Source organism: Ruditapes philippinarum, unplaced genomic scaffold, assembly GCF_026571515.1.
Source record: "Ruditapes philippinarum isolate M1 unplaced genomic scaffold, ASM2657151v2 ctg1968_1_1_1_1, whole genome shotgun sequence".
Classification (NCBI taxonomy): Eukaryota; Metazoa; Mollusca; class Bivalvia; order Venerida; family Veneridae; genus Ruditapes; species Ruditapes philippinarum.
Window position 1 is genome coordinate 2,721 of NW_026851903.1, and position 18,213 is coordinate 20,933.

General features: G+C 33.9%; 1 protein-coding gene across 1 annotated transcript; it reads left to right on the plus strand.

The window, feature by feature from the left end:
• Nucleotides 1-327: 327 nt before the first annotated feature.
• LOC132742167 (gelsolin-like protein 2) lies at nt 328-15,860 on the plus strand. Its single transcript, XM_060730497.1, has 12 exons — nt 328-373; nt 3,547-3,628; nt 4,017-4,090; nt 4,961-5,035; nt 5,366-5,437; nt 6,957-7,084; nt 7,342-7,450; nt 8,196-8,306; nt 9,059-9,145; nt 12,867-13,031; nt 14,619-14,714; nt 15,573-15,860. The coding sequence occupies exons 2-12, from the start codon at nt 3,550-3,552 to the stop codon at nt 15,672-15,674; spliced, it is 1,098 nt and encodes a 365-aa protein (XP_060586480.1). The 5' UTR covers nt 328-373; nt 3,547-3,549; the 3' UTR covers nt 15,675-15,860.
• Nucleotides 15,861-18,213: the final 2,353 nt, after the last annotated feature.

Consider the following 18,213-nt stretch of genomic DNA (forward strand, 5'->3'; position numbering starts at 1 on the left):
ATTTTTGGGTCAGAATAAATTATTATGAAAAACAACTGTTTTTAATTGCAAATTTTGCATTCAACATGGTGGATTTTCTATTAATAATTTAATGCTTTTTTATATAATTTAAAAGCTTCAGAGTGTTGATTTATTTGGCAGTCATTTAACTTTCTTCTTCTCCTGTTTGTTTGAAAAGTATTTCCCTAAGATTAACATTGTGAATAATCTTAAATCATTGGGTATAAAATATATTTACTCATGTTTTGCAGTTTCTACACATTAATCCACTAATTTATATTCACATTATCAAACTCGTTTCCTTTTCAGACCTCAAGTTTTGAACCATTAATTTTCCTTTCTTCCTGTATTGTGAAGCAGACCTAAATCTAAGGTAAGATCTATTTTAAAACCTTTCTAAATAATGAAACTTTTTCTAGAGCTGTCAAATTGATTTTCCTTATATCCAATATCAAACAAATAACTTAAACTTTAAAGTTAATTACTTGTCTGTAATTCCTTTTTTATACCTGTTTAAATTCTTTAAAATTCAATAAAAAATCTTAAACATGAATCTTTTCATATATATGTCTTTATTTATAAATGCCCATTGCATGAATTTTTAGCCGACAGTTTTTGTCATTGTAACTGCAATGAAATATGCTTTTGCATATCTTTTGGGTGAATTTTCTTAATTTCTAGACATTAATTATTGGTCAAAATTATCAATTTTCAAAAAATTTCTATTGATTATTGATCGACAGAAAGTCTTAGCAATACATGGATATCAAGAAATGATGACAGTTATTTACGTTACTTTCTATATTAAACATCATTTTGATATTTAAGATATACAGTAACTCTTCATTGCCATGAGCTATATCTCTTCAGCTAGCTTGATTAGGGAATTTTAAGATACATACAGAATCAACTGCATATCAGTACCAGCAGGAGTTGTGGATTCAATCCCTATAGTATACATGTAGTTGAATGAGCTATTATTATATAAAAATGCTTCTATATCTCAGGCAATATGTTATATATTCCTTGTAACTTTGACATAGTGTGACTAATGTGTGATCTACTTAAGTCATTTTTAGCTCGACTTTTCTATGAAAAGGGGAGCTATCCTACTCGCCCCGGCGTCGGCGTCGGCGTCACACCTTGGTTAAGTTTTTCGTACCACCCCACTTTATTTCAGAAGTATTACAAGTATGGCTTTGAAACTTACCATACTTGTTCACCAATCATAACCTCCATCAACAGACAAGAGTACATAACTCTGTCAAGGTTTTTGACAGAATTATGGCCCTTTTTTGACTTTTTTAGAAAGTGTATTGGAGCTTGGTTAAGTTTTTTGTACCACCTCACTTTATTTCAAAAACCATTGGGAGGTATTGCTTTGAAACTGACCATACTTGTTTACCATCACGACCTTCATCAACAGACAAGAGGACATAACTCTGTCAAGGTTTTTTACAGAATTATGCCCCTTTTTGACTTAGAAAATACATTGAATATGGGTAAAATCCACTTATTGCCTTACCCTTTGAGATATTGCTTTGAATTTTAATGCTATTTCACATCATTACCCCCATCTGTACGCAAGAGAAGGTAACTCTGTCAAGGATTTGTTTTAAAAATTAAGCCTTTTATCGACTTAGAATCTTGGTTAAGTTTTTAGTACCAGTCCACTTTTTGACTGAACTGTTTGAGATATTAATTTGAAAGTTGGAATACTTGTTTACAATCATGATTCCAAACATGTCCAGGAGAAGGTAATTCTGTCAAAGATTTTATTTGAATTATGGCCCTTAACTGTCAATGTTTTGTATTATAGGCAAGCACTAAAAAACTTAAAAAATCTAAAAAAATTCATTCCTATCCACTTGTTCACTTTACCATAAATTATGTCATATAAACATTGCTGTAATATTCAAGGGTATCAAACAACTAGTTATTTTTCACACAATTCAGTAAAATAATTCTTCACTAAATATCTTAATGCTCATGGCCATTGTTCACTTTAAAAATACAGAGATTCTTGTATTGCCTTTTACTGCAAAAACTTTTTTTATTGGCAAGCAATAAAAAAGTCGAGCGCGCTGTCTTACGGACAGCTCTTGTTTGATGATCTTTGTCATCTACATTCTCATGATGGTACTGTAATATACATAACTTAGTGTTATTATGTTTATCATGCAATTTGTATGTTACATAAAAAAAATGCTATGCTTGGGTAAATTCTAAGTATGTCGAGGGTATGAAATTATATATCAAATGGGTGTAACTGCAATTTTGAATTCTTTCATGAGAGGAAGATATCCACCTAGCTTACAGAACATTGGTGGTTCTACTCACGTGCCTGCTCATGCCTGAAATAATGCACAGATTCTAGATATTTTGATTTTGAATAATCCTTGTACTTTCCCACATTCTTTCATATGTAAACATTGGTAACATATGTTTTATGACTCATACAGTTAGAATAAAGTAAAGGCATTCTAACCTTTAGCCTTTGGTACCAGTATAGAGCCAATGGTCAGCCTGCAAACCATTCGCTCTGACCAGGCTCCACACTGTTGGCTGAGAAACTTTAAATTTTCATCCTGATATCACTATAGTTGTTTATGAAGAGGTCAAAATTTGAAAGCTGGATATTATTATGATTCAAGTAGACAAACAAATCATGAAAAATTAGTAATTTGTTAACCTAAAGTCAGTCTTTGACCTGACATTGACTGAAACAAGATAATAAGTAATAAAAACAAGGTTTATCAACGTTAACCAGAATAATGTTTGGACAACTACAAATAATGAAAAATTAGTAATTAGTTAACCTAAGGTCAATCATTGACCTGACATCGACTGTAAAAATATGATAAGTAATAAAAACAAGGATTGTCTATGTTAACCACAATAATGTTTGTCATGAATTTATCACACACTGTCACCTTATTTTTGATGTTCAGTCATTACAATACTCATAGTATTTAATCTGTTTTAAGAAAAGCCAATATTACTATATGGCCATAATGTAGCTGTGGCCTTGTAGAAGAAGATATGACATGTATGTGGGAGGTCATAGGTTCAATTCCCAGCTGTGTGGTGGCATGGCCCAGTGGTTATCCTGTTAGTCCAGCAATCTTCAGATCTTTTTCCTCTGTGCTAGTTTAAATTTACCTTCTCTGCCATTGTAAAAAAGCAGCACTCCCTCCCCCCCCCCCCAAAAAAAAAAAAAAAAAAAAAAAATGTAATGGTTCTCAGAGTGTACAAAAGATATGGATGATGTAAATGAATTTACCTGTGTATAAGTTGCTTTAATATCAAAGTGACATGCTGTGGATGGTATGGTAAATGTTTTACTTATGAAGTGCTACATTCCATGTACTAGTACATACAAAACAATTACAGCAAAAAAAGCTTTGGGCAAAACAGTAATTTAACAAAACTTACATACAGGACATAAGTAAGATTTTTCATGTTCATAAACTTTGAATTTGAGTTAAAAAGTATAATAATTTTAAATATGAATATATTTTAAAAGTTGCTTTAAATTTCTTCCAGAAAATGCAGAAAGCTAAGAAATATGACTGGAAGGACTCCAACATGGCCTTGTTTGGTTCTGATACAGAAAAGCAAGTTAAAAGTAAGTAACTTTGCAGAATGTAACAGTCACCTATTGAGTGATTCTGTCTTCTAACTTTACAAAGTTGCCACAAGTCATTACTTTAGTGCAATAACATGTTAATTCCTCATATAATTTAATCAGAGTTAACATGTCACTGCACTCCGGTGACAAGTCTTGAACTTTATCCACAATGTAATGTTTAAGTACCAGGCATCGAAAATATTTTCACTTTTCTTGCAGGAACAAGTAGCTTCTAAATCCAATGTGCAGGCAATATTTTTCTGATTTTGATTCAAAGCATATAATTCTTGATAAATTTAACTGCATTACTCCATACATTGCATTACAATTTGAATGGATATTTTTTGGAGTTTTTTATTTATGACTGGTTCTTGTTTTATTATAGAGGAATCAGCAGAGAGTGAGCCAGCCTGGCAGGGATGTGGCCAGGAACCAGGTCTTCAAATCTGGAGGATTGTGGTATGTCTGCTTTTATTGTATATATGAGCCACGCCATGACAAAACCAACATAGTTTGTTTGCGACCAGCATGGATCCAGACCAGCCTGCGCATCCGCGCAATATGATCTGGATCCATGCTGTTCGCTATCAGTTTCTCTACTTGTAATAGAGTTGGAAGGCGAACAGCATGGATCCTGATCAGACTGCGCGGATGCGCAGGCTGGTCTTGATCCATGCTGATCGCAAACTCATTATGTTGGTTTTGTCGTGACGCGGCTCATATAGTTACTACTGTTGGAATATCTCAGTATGGAGACCATTTTCCTTCCATTCATGCATTAAATTCCTGCTCAGTAACATGTTTTGATTTTGTTGATGTTTATTCAACAACTTTGTCATTTAATCTGCCAGCTCTGTTTCCAACTCAAGTTTGTAGTTACTCATGGACTAATAGGTTAGAACTGGAACAGTAGTAAAGTAAACTACAACATATAAAGCACGTAGATGGATAGGGCTGAAATATTCTAATACTCGCCTAAAAACCAAAACCAGCCTTCAAGTGATTGTCTTCAATTCAATGTATTTATCCATGATGAAATTATTTTTTTACTTAATTTTATAATACTTTGTTGACTTTTTTTTTAAAATATTTAATCAGAGTGATTAAACAAAATCACTGAACCTTGTCTTGCAAGTACAAGCAACTGTTAATGCCAATCACCGTACCTTATTTTGGCGCCAGTATTATTTTTACTTATAATGTACCTTTCTTGTGATAAACAGGATGTTGTCATTTATACACTATGTTGATAAGTGATAAAATTACTTTTGTTATTGTGTTACAAAACTGATGGTTATTGAAATGATGTGGTTTGTTTTGTTTTACCAGAAATTTCAGGTAACAGAATGGCCAAAGGAAGACTATAGTAAATTCTACGAAGGAGACTCATACATTGTTCTCAATGTAAGTAATCAGAAACAATGAATTATTGATAGTTGTTACACTATATAAAACTAACTATCAGGGCCTAACATACCTTATCAGACATTTTTCACAGTCCCTGTTTAGTGAGTCTTTTTGTGATCTGCATAAAGCAGAAAACTGATGTAAATTATGGTCCAGGTGGTATTTTCTTCAATAACTTTTGAAAAAAAGGTTTTATGCTGGCGGCAAAAACTTTTGATTCCAGCAGGTTAGGGGTTAATGTTGGACTACACATTTATCTCATTTAAGATCTTAATTTACTTCTTTAGTGTCTGAAATGAAAGACTTATATCATTTGTTTTTTTTTAGACATACAAGAAGGAAGATGGTGATGAACTGTTATATGATGTTCACTTTTGGATAGGAAAGCACAGCACACAAGTAAGTATTTTCCTCAAATGGACCTCCTTTTTGCCAAGACGCTGCCTTTAAGGGTTGAGGCATCAGAATTGCTGCCACTGCTTATCTCTGCAGGATTGTAAGTCAGGGGACTAAATGGGTTCAAATTACTGGAGTCTAAACATCTCTTAGCTCTGGCAGGTGAGAGATGCTAGAACGCTTGTGTTGCACCCAAGGTTAGTTAAAATCATCTGTCCTGCTTTGGTGCCATATGACCTAAATTGTTTAAGTGTGCCATAAAACCAAATAAAAATCCTCAAATATACATGTATATGAATTAAATCAATAGGAGATAAACCTGTGCCATACTGAATATCTGAATTGGATTCATCCATTTTTCAAGTTGGACAAAAATTATTTTAATTGACTGAATAGCGAACAGTATTTAAATAACACATGGGTTTGTGGGTAACAGTAAAAATATCATCCCGAGGAAAATACTGTTACCCGAGGCGTAGCCGAGGGTAACAGTATTTTACGAGGGATGATATTTTTACTGTTACTCACAAACCCATGTGTTATTTATTTTATTACCCCCAACAGAAATACTGTGATGATCTGAAATTGACAACTAAAATCTAACTGTAACAAAAACAAACCAAGAGTAACAATAACTAAACTGTCCTGACCTTTTAAGTTTTAAGTGTACTTTAGGCCTACTTAAGAAGTTTTCTTTTTCTTTTATTCTTTAAGCAAGTGATGATATCTACAAATCATAAACATACAATAAGCTAGGTTTTATTTAGAAAACAAAACACCAACCCATTTACACGGTTATGATCTGTGAAATCTGATCCTTCTGTTTCCAGCATATTCTTAGCATTGTTTTTGACAAAATAACGATGATATCCTATGTCTGTCCGCCATATCTGTAACGTTTCACTGATTAAAATTGTTAAATAATCCTTTGTTGCATGCTTTAATCCTCTGCATGTTCCAGTTTGACACATAATTATTTACATTGCAGTTACTTCCGTTGAAAACGGATGTTCACTTTTTGAGTATTATTGCAAAAATTGATGTCCTATCGGGGTTTAACGTCGAAAATAAGAATGACTCGAGAAAAAAATGGCGGCCATTTTATTTCATTTTATTTAGAATAGACCACGTGACCAGATTTTATACTGTTAAAAAATACTGTTACCTATGTAACAGTACAAAATTCTTAGTCACGTGGTACACTTGCATTAACAGTAAGAATAACTCCCAGAGGCCTATGGGAAATTAGCATTACGAAAAAAGTGAGGGGTAATAATGTAGAATATGATCTAGAATGTTTGATCATTTGTTTATTCTTAGATTGGTCCTTGTATAATTCTGAAATAAATATTTATTTATTTAATAAGAATGAATTTTGTTTGAGAATACTAGTCTAGATATTTTGTTTATTAAAAAGGGAATCTAAATTTCTAGAAAATTGATAATTTTAAATTTATTTGGATAGAATTAATTCCCTTCTAGAAAACATTGTATTGAATGATATACTTTTGTTTATTTAAAGGATGAGTATGGCACTGCAGCTTATAAGACTGTAGAACTTGATACATTCTTGGATGACAAGCCTATCCAGCATAGGGAAGTTCAAGGCCATGAATCTACTTTATTCAAGTCTTACTTCGAAAGTATTTCGTAAGTACTCTTTATAAGAACTCATAACCATGGATCAGTTGTTTAGCCCCATGCAGGCGAAAAGGTCAAGAGTGTAGATCAAAAGTAAATTTCAAAACAAAGGTTTATATAACAGCCAGGTCATATATTTAGTTTTATCATAAAATTATGCAAAGGTAATTGTAAAATTATGCAAAGGTCAAGAATGAAGGTCAAAAGGTCTATATTTAACCCACCAGGTCAGATGTTAAACTTAATTGTGAAATGATATATTGCAGGTATATGAAGGGTGGAGCAGACACTGGTTTTAGGAGAGTTGTGCCTGAGGAATATGTTCCGAGATTGTTCGAGGTGAAAAAAGAAGGGAGGAAAATATTCTCAAAGGAGGTATGTAATATACATTATTCATATGTACTAGTCATCACCAGATTTTATACTGTTTGATTGGGTTTATCCTCACACTGACACAGTATTGGTCATATGGCCATGTTCCAGCTTTACTGGTGGAGGAAGACCTCAGGTGCCCTTCCGTGCATGATTTTAGGCACAAACGTGCTTCTGAGTAGAACCACTGAGGTTCCACAAGGGAGCTTGATAGCTTCCTCAAATGAAAGAAACGGAAGGGATTCTAACCCACAGCAGTGACGGAAAAGTGGTTTAAAGTCGACAACGTTCACCACTTGGCCACAGACACCCCAATTTTATTCTTTTAATTCACTTCATTTTGGTGGCATGTAATTTGTGGTTTTTCACAAAAGACATTTTCCTTGTTGACTGAATTAAATATAATACAAAAATAACCTTACAAATTTAATAACTGATCTTTTCATGAAAACCACAAAGTATTAGTTCCCTATGAATAATGGTGATTATTTAGTATACTGTAAAACTGGTTTTATTTACATTATTATATTAATTTTGCTTATATTCACAAACCAATTAAAATTTTCTTTGCAGTTAAATTATCATGATTAAATATTGTACTTTTTCACTTTATTTAGCTGCAACAGTTTTGATTTTGGATATAATGATGTGAATTCATGAATATTCTATTTTAGTAAAAACACACACATGTATGTGTTATAGGCAGAAACTTGTTTATGTAACTTTTATGTCACTTGTTTTCTTGTAGATTGCCCGTACTAGGAGTAACCTCAAAAGTGACAATGTGTATATTATTGATGCTGGACTTACATTATACCAATGGAATGGATCAAGTTGCAGTCATGATGAGAAATTCAAGGTACATAGTTTGGTTCTAAGTTTTGCGTTTAATAAAGTATGAAAGTGTCATGTATAATTATCATGTGTCATATTTGAGCCGTGTCATGACAAGACCAACATAATGGGTTTGCGACTAACATGGATCCAGACCAGCCTGCGCTTCCGCGCAGTCTGATCAGGATCCATGCTGTTCGCTCATAAACTCTATACCAAGTTGAGAAATTGATAGCAAACAGCATGGATCCTGATCAGAGTGCGCGGATGCGCAGGCTGGTCTGGATTCATGCTGGTCGCAAACCCATTATGTTGGTTTTGTTGTGACGCGGATCATTTAGTTTTTTGTTTGATAGCTTAAAGCTGCATGCCGTCACTGATGAGCCAAAATATTTCAAGAAAATAAAAATTGAGAAAAAAGAGTATAATATTGTTTGATCATTGATAAGACGACCCCCCCCCCCCCCCCCCCCCCCCCTCCCCGGCAAATCGATTTGATTCCCAGACTGTGCACATCCTTTTTAATGTGATTATGAAATCTTTTCTATGGTCATCTACACTGTACAGAAGGTAACAGGTTTTTTTTGTGAAAGTGAAGTTACCTAATACTGGTAAACTGCTTGACAGCCTGCCCAGGATCCACGTGGTAGCTGTGATCTGAAGTGTACTACCAAAACTACCACCACCATACTGCAAAAGAAGTGTCAAATAAGATGTTTCTGGTTGTTTTGTTTTCTATGATAATGATTTAAAATATTATTATATGTAATATTTAAGGCTGCCCAAGAAATGCAAAAGATTGACAGTGAAAGAGGAGGCAAAGCTAAAACAGTATGCCTGGAGGAAGACAGTATCTCACCTGAAGTAAGTTTTCTAATATGTTATCCCCTTTTAACCCATTACTTCATATACACGCCTTTAAACGCCTTTTTCACCCCCCCCCCTTTTGTTGTCTCAAATGGTGAAAAAATGCCTTATTTAGGCCCCCAACACTTGTTTTTGTTTGAGAAATGTTGTTAAAAAAAGTGACCACTTTTTCGGCGCGGCCCCCCAACCAAAAGATACATCAGGGGGTTGCGAGAAGGGGGATGCGCCCCCTTCTGTTTGGGGGGTTTGAAGGGGGGCGGAGTCCCCCTCATCGCCAAGAAAATTTTGGACTTGTGAGAGGCTATAAATGACCTCAGATTGATCATAAGGTAACGTGTAACCAACGCTGAAAAGCATTTGACTCTATCTCAATCCATTGAGAAGTTGCAGCACTTTGAAATCAATTATGATGTAAAAAATCAACGCAAAATAGTGATTTTTGGCAATTTTGAGATGTCCCCTCGTTGCCATGGTAACAGAAAATTTAAGCCTGAGCATGTTGTTGCAAGGGCAATGGTCCAGTCAACATTTGTTGCCAAGTTTGATTAGTGTTTAAGCAGTTTTTATAGTATTATAGCAATTTGAACTTGTAACGGGAGACTTTTCAATGAAAACAGCCATTTTTCACAAAATGCTCATGAAGCAATGGGTTAAAAAAAAATAAAAAATCTACAAAACAACATTTTTCTTTCAAATTTATATGACAGGCCATGTTTAAACATGGAAAAACGCGATTTAGGGTAATTTCAAGTATTTTCATCATTTTCTGTTAACCCATTACTTCATATACACGCCTTTAAACGCCTTTTTTCACCCCCCCCCCCCCCTTTTTGTTGTCTCAAATGGTGAAAAAATGCCTTATTTAGGCCCCCAACACTTGTTTTTGTTTGAGAAATGTTGTTTAAAAAAGTGACCATTTTTTCGGCTCGCCCCCTAACCAAAAGATACATCAGGGGTTGCCAGAAGGGGGATGCCCCCTTCTGTTTTGGGGGTTTGAAGGGGGGCGGCAGTCCCCCTCATCGCCAAGAAAATTTTTGGACTTGTGAGAGGCATATAAATGACCTCAGATTGATCATAAGGTAACGTGTAACCAACGCTGAAAAGCATTTGACTCTATCTCAATCCATTGAGAAGTTGCAGCACTTTGAAATCAATTATGATTGTTAAAAAAATCAACGCAAAATAGTGATTTTTGGCAATTTTGAGAGATGTCCCCTCGTTGCCATGGTAACAGAAAATTTAAGCCTGAGCATGTGTTGCAAGGGCAATGGTCCAGTCAACATTTGTGCCAAGTTTGATTAGTGTTTAAGCAGTTTTTATAGTATTATAGCAATTTGAACTTGTAACGGGAGACTTTTCAATGAAAACAGCCATTTTTCACAAAATGCTCATGAAGCAATGGGTTAAGTGATAATTAACAAGAAATCATTAGTAAAATTTTGATTTGCTTGAATGAAAACTCACATTAAGTTAGTCTTTAATAATTTTTTAGCTCACCTGTCACAAAGTGACAGGGTGAGCTTTTGTGATCGCTTTTCGTCCGTCCGTCCGTCGTCCGTCCGTAAACTTTTGCTTTAAATGACATCTCCTCATAAACCACTGAGCCAATTTCATCCAAACTTCACAGGAATGTTCCTTTGGTGGTCACCTTTAAAAATTGTTCAAAGAATTTAATTCCATGCAGAACTCTGGTTGCCATGGCAACCGAAAGAAAAATCTTTAAATATCTTCTTTTAAACAACCCTAAGAGCTAGAGCTTAGATATTTGGCATGAAACATCTTCTAGTGATTGTCTACCAAGTTTGTTCAAATAAAGGCCCTGGGGTCAAAATTGGCCCCGCCCAGGGGGTCATTGATTTTCCCTATATGCATATAGTAAAAACTTAAAAATCTTTCTTTTTAAAGAACCCAAAGAGCTAGAGCTAAGATATTTGGCATGAAACATCTTCTAATGTGTGTTTACCAAGGTTTGTTTCAAATTAAAAGCCCTTGGGTCAAAATTGGCCCCGCCCCGGGGGTTCATTGATTTTCCCTATATGCATATAGTAAAAACTTAAAAAATCTTCTTTTAAAGAACCGTAAGAGCTAGAGCTTAGATATTAAACATGAAACATCTTCTAGTGAATGTCTACCAAGTTTGTTCAAATAAAAGCCCTGGGGTCAAAATTGGCCCCGCCCCAGGGGGTCATTGATTTTCCCTATATGCATACAGTAAAAACTTAAAAAATCTTCTTTTAAAGAACCTAAAGAGCTAGAGCTAAGATATTAAGCATGAAACATCTTCTAGTGAGTGTCTACAAGGTTTGTTCAAATTAAAGCCCTGTGGTCAAAATTGGCCCCACCCGGGGGGGTCATTGATTTTCCCTATATCCATATAGTAAAAACTTAAAAAATCTTCTTTTAAAGAACCATAAGAGCTAGAGCTTAGATATTTGGCATGAAACATCTTCTAGTGAATGTCTACCAAATTTGTTCAAATAAAAGCCCTGGGGTCAAAATTGACCCCGCCCCAGGGGGTCATAGATTTTCTCTATATGCATATAGTAAAAACTTAAAAAATCTTCTTTTAAAGAACTCAAAGAGCTAGAGCTAAGATATTTAGCATGAAACATGTTCTAATGGGTGTCTACCAAGTATGTTCAAATAAAAGCCCTGGGGTCAAAACTGGCCCCACCCGGGGGGGGGGGGTTTGGGGGTTCATTGATTTTCCTTATATGTGTATAGCAAAAACTTAAAAATCTTCTTTGAAAAAACCCAAATAGCTAGAGTTTAGATATTAAGCATGAAACATCTTTAAGTAAATATCTACAAAGTTTGTTCAAATAAAAGCCTGGGGGTCAAAAACTGGCCCTGCCCCAGGGTGTCATTGTTTTTAACTATATGTGTATAGTAAAAACTTTAAAAATCTTCTTTTAAAAAAACCCAATGAGCTAGAACTTAGATGTTTAGCATGAAACATCTTCTTATGGGTGTCTACCAAGTCTGTTCAAATAAACAAATAAAAGCCCTTAGGTAAAAATTGGCCCGGGGTGGGGTGGGGGGGGGCTATATACAGTGTGAGCGACCTCAGGGCCATCATGGCCCTCTTGTTTACTCTTATTGTTCCACTTTTAATGAATGTCTCAACTTTTAATGTAAGTCTTTAACAGAAGCAACACTTATTACCGCAGAATAAGGAACGTTGGTGGTTCTACTCAGGTGACAGTTCATGCCTGAAGGAATGCACTGAGGGACACAAGTTAGGCTGGAAAAAAATCGCCACATGTCTTTTACAGTGTTACCATACCTGACACCCACAAACCCACCGTACCCACCACACCCCACAAATAAGAAAAATAATTAGCAGAAAAAAACTGTTTGAATGAAAGTATGTCCTAAAGCAGCATGCCTAGAGATTCATCCTAATTTTCATGAAAATTTCGTCAAATGTGTCTAAAGTAAAATATTGTGAAATGAACAAAGAAGGTAATTGACACATTGCAATGGACACTTATAATGGACGTAAATTACCAAGAAGAGGTCAAAATATGCAAAAATAGCCCCTACTGTGTTAGTAACACAGTAGAAATATGATGATAAATACTGCAAAAAAACAGTCATATATTGCACATGGGATAAAAATTATTGAGGACGATTATTTTGGATTTAAACTTCTGTTGGTTAGGAAACCAGGTTAGACCATATAATGTAATTCCTTGCAATGATTTTATTTATTTAGCACGCAGTTTATGGTTACCTTGATGGAGAGGATGATGATGATGATGAGCCAGATGCTGATGATGATGACGCTGTTGTTCTGAAGAAGGTGTGTGATGCTGACGGAACCTGTGACCTAGAGGACGTGAAAGAAGGGGAAGTTAGTAGAGATGACCTCACGTCGGATGTAAGTGTAGAACTTTTTGTTCTTTTGTTTAACTGTCACTCGGCAGAAATTGAAAGTCATGAAGCTTTGCCACTGGTATAAAACCTGTCAAACAGGCTTTGTACTCTGTGCTTTTCATTTTAACCTTGTAAAATTAAAATTGAACTTGTGTAAGGAATGTGCAAAAACGTGCTGTTTTACAAAGAAAAAAAAACAAAAGAAAAAAAGCCCTATTTTTTTATCAAATTGAGGAATCGATCAGATCAAAATAAAGATCAAATTCAGGATCAAGATCTGTTTTGAATAAGCTTTCTCATAAGTTCTGGTCAAATTCACCTCAAAATTTCTTTGTAGCATTCTTTGTGTGACTAAAATCTTTAATCTTCTAAAAATTTTAATGAATTTGCCTCACCAAGAATTTGGAATTGTCAATTTAACATTTAAAGGGATTTCAATATCAAAATACAACAGCTGAGCTGCCAGCAATATAATAGAACCCCAGGTCAGATTGCACTTTTGGTTTTTGAAGGTTAAAGGTTATTTTAAACTTCCCTTCAACCACCATATTTCCGAAATAAAGACAAACACATAAAATGAATTACTTAACTTATAATTTGTAAGTAGCACTTGAACAACCGGCTGAACCAGTACAATATATTCACATTAACATAAATTCATAATTAATGAATGCATTACTATATTTGACTATAAGATTAATATACCGTATATGAAACATGATCTTATATCAAAATCCACTGAATACTCTTATGAAATACAATAGAATATTACCCTAAAAAAATACGTTTGTGTATAGCCGGCTGCCCAAAGCTGAATGAGCGATATACACATACTTATTCAAGCATGTAAACTTCGTGCATCGTAATACTGGCGACACCTATCGGAAATATGTATCGGACAAAGGGAAATTAATTTTCTACTAATTCATTGCATTCAAACTTATAAAATTACATTTATATAAGTATATTTTGACAAATGATGCTAGGTCATCAGAGCTTTCTTGTGACATACAAATTCAATCTGGAAAAATAGATATTTTTGGCTTTTTCGAAGCTAATCTGTAGGTACAAACAAACTTTTACAGTTACAGCTTTGAAAATAAGTGCAACAGGTGGACTTATCTATTGTGCCGGGTAGTGCACCGTGAAGATATAATGATGACAAAATTGTTTGTAACTGCAAATTAGCTGAGAAAAACCCACATTTTCGGAGTTCCAGATAATCTTTTAGGGTTATCTCAAAATAATTCATAAAGTGAACTCAGACAGTTAAGATACTGTGTTAAAGTTTAAGATTATGTATATATGACCTGTCACAAATGCTGTTACAGCAACATTTCTCTACAGCTAGTTACTGAACCAGTGTATTAAAACATTGTGTTCATATATTAGACTTTTAAGAGACAGACAGACAGAAAAGATTTTGTTTAATATCTGGCTATTTGGTCTAGAATTAAATGATGTCTGTGATGATTAAGTAAATGACATTTGTGAAGAACCTGTGCTTGATCGGCTTCGTGAATTTGGCATCAGACTATTTGCAACTGCTGGATTTTAATATGTATTACTAGGTATTTTCTTTGTGTTGTAGGCTGCATATTTGGTACATAAAGACAAGCATTTGTTTGTTTGGATTGGTACTGAAGCATCTGTTGATGAGAGACGTAATGCGTTTGGATATGCTCATGTAAGTTTTATTTTATTTCTTATTTTTATATGATGGCAACCCTCACCTGACAGGGACTTTGGATTCTTTCATATGAGGAAGCTATCTAGCTAGTTTTCGGAGTGAAGGGCACCTGAGGTCTAACTTCACAAGTAAAGCTGTAAAGTCGCCATATGTCTTATACTGTGTTGGTGCAAAATAAAACCCAATCAAACAAACATGTTATGACAATATAGGTTTTATTGACAGGTGATTTGAGGTCATTGATAATAATTCATTCACTTGTAAATTAATGCTTTACACTCAGTCAGGTAAATTGATATATTATTAGTTATAAAGATCGTTGACAGGTTATATGGCCCTATATAAACGGCTGTTTGTAAATATGACCCGAGCCGTTAGGCGAGGGTTATATTGCAAACAGCCGTTTATATACGGCCATATAACCTGTCAACAATCTTTATAACGAATTTATAATACAGCAAGCATCATTTTTATAGAAAAAACGTAAGATTTCTTCATGAATCGACAGCAGCCGTGTATATAAAACTATATAAACGTCACGATTATCCAATGAAAAATGACGTTACAAACGTGCAGTATTATAAAACATGCAATAGAGGAGGAAGCAATAATTAAGTTACTGTTTGAAAAAAATCCTATTTTAAAAATTATTTTTCAAAAAATACTTTTCATGTTGAAATTTGAGTGTGTCAGATTTATTTGCTATTTTAAAACTCACTTCTTTTTAATGAGTAAAATTTCAAATATAAACTTACAAATAAATACATTTTTCATGTAAAAGTTTTATTATATAATGTATTTTTTTTACAAAAATACATTCTTTAGAATATCACTCTTTTTATTTGTGTTCAACAGAAATATTTGCAAGGAACATCAGTCCCGTGGACACCTGTTACTGTCGTAGCCGAGGGTAAGGAAAATGATTTGTTCAAAAGCTCGGTACCAGGATGTGCTTAAATGTGATGTTCAGTCAGCAAACATTAAAATAACCTGTTTTACACTCTGCCAAGTTTCTTTAATCCACCTACCATACTTGGAACTGTTTATTGTCAGTTTTGGGTATATCAAGTTAAAAATTCTAATATAGCCAGCCATCAGTATATAGACAGGTCGGACGGCATGGATGTGCTTGGCTGGCTGAGGCCAAAAGGCTAATCAATTTTGGTTTAAAGCAAAGTAAGGGTTTATAGAATTAATTATCTGATGATGTAGTTTCTTTTTGAATATGTAACCATCACCTTGATATACACAAATGTCTTGATGCCAACACTACATTATAATTATATCATCATGAAAATATTTTGAAAATATACTTGAATATTATGATGATATTACTTTCAAGTTTTGAAACTATATAATGTAGCAGTACCATTGTCCCATACATTTTGGAAAGTCACCATATGACCTTTACTGCGTTAGTGCAACATTAAAAATCAAATACAGAAAACAAAAGCTTTACAATGATTAATATTCTGTGAGCGAAATTTTTTTTATATTTCAATGATGAAGCAAATATGTATTTTTCCTTTAGAACACTTAATGAATGTATATTGTGTTTTGTTGTTTTTTTAGGTTTTTTTTCTGTTTAGATCTTGTTGTTTCAAGGATTGCTTTTTGCTATTCAAGGTCAAATGTTCAATATGCTGCAATTACTTTAAACATGTAGTGTAAAGGAGAAAATCTGTGCAATCTAGATTGTTTCATTCATCTTAAAACTTTAAGCTTAGCTTATAATTGCCTTTTCAAACCTTTAATTGCTATTGTATTGTTGTTTTTTTTAAATATATCAATCCATAAACTACTAAGATTCATTTTAGATTTAAAGCAAGACAAATTTCATTACATAAATTCGACATGGTGAAGGTTTAAACAGACTATGTTGCAATATGTTTTAGACTGTGCTAATTTAATGTGTTATTCTTGTTATACTGCAGTAGATCTGTACCACACTTTGTTAAAGGGAACATTATATATATATTATTATTATATTATTTTCTTAATATATTTAACATACATTCTAAATCTTGGCATTCCATGTCATTTTTTTTTCTTTCAAAAAGCTTATTAAAAGCTTATTTTACATTATGTATAACTTGCCTTAAATTAAATTTACATACTTGATGCATATATTGTTAACATTTCTTTTCTATTTTCAATTAATTCATGAAAACAAATGTTTGTATATAAGAAGAAAATTGGTTAATTTCTTGGTGCAAATTACTTTAATTTTTTTTAACCAAAAGGGTTTACGATTATTATTGTTAAAAAAAGAAAATTGGACAAGAATTTACATCTTTCTTTTGAAAAAAAGTCTAGCCATTTCGTTTCTAAAGTAACACGCTTTCCATATTTGCTTTTCATGTTTATTTACTGATTTAGATAATTTCAAATAAAACATATCAAAATGGTGCTTAGAGTTTGTTTCATTTTACCATTATACAATTTAGTCTAAACATATTTTAGCTTGATTGCAAAATAAATTCTTGCAAACTTATATTGATCACTTTTGAGTCCGCTTCCTGAAACTAACCAGTAACTGGTGTAATATGAAAAAACATGATCGTGATCCGATTAGTGCTTAAACCTGTGATTCCTGGGTTGAACGACAGACACTTTAACCACTAGGCCACCGCTTCTCTCGACAGAGAATTAGTTGTTTATTGTTGGCAGCCCTATTGTGAACATCGGTGGCAAAAGAAAAATTGTGTGTGTGTGTGTGTGTGTGTGTGTGTGTGTGTGTAGCCTATGCTTAATAAGGGTCCATCTGCCCGTGAAGGGTACAAAAAGCAGCTTTAGCTGTCGAGTACGGACCCGGTACATGTCACCAGTCATGCCCTTAAAGGGTTAATTTTGAAGCACAAAATGGTGATAATTTACCTTCATGCAATTTCCACGGAGTATTAGCCAAAGATATGAATATTTTGAGCCAAAACTCGGTCACAAGTGTACAGTTCCTTGAAACAATATGGAAAGGAGGTAGCCTGAAGCAGGGTCCTATTTGAAAGACCCTGCCTGAAGAAAAAATATTTTAGCAAAAAAAAAGAAGAAAATTGAACACTTATTTAAATACCATCATCACTGAAGTAACAGCGATACATCTTTGACTTAATTCATTATATTTTTCAAGAGATTAACATGTCGAAGGTACCTATATCTGTTCACAGTATTCTGGTAACAATTATTTCATCACAAAAAAAGTGCACTGGTGATCTTTTCCCAAATAATACGAATAATTTTCAGAAGTACGTGTAGTTTGAAATGGATGTCTAGAAAATACAAAACAAGAGCTGTCATTAGGACAAGGCGTTCAACTATTCGAGTAGTGAAGAAAGCTTAATCACGCCGACAAACGGGAGAGTACAGTAATTCTACTTGTTATGCCGGCTTGCCTTTTTTAAAAATTGACCTTGTATAATTATTTAAGCCAAGCTTTATAAAAAATTACCCCACGCACGAGTAGATAATTCTCCCTGTTATATAATTATTTAAGCTGGTT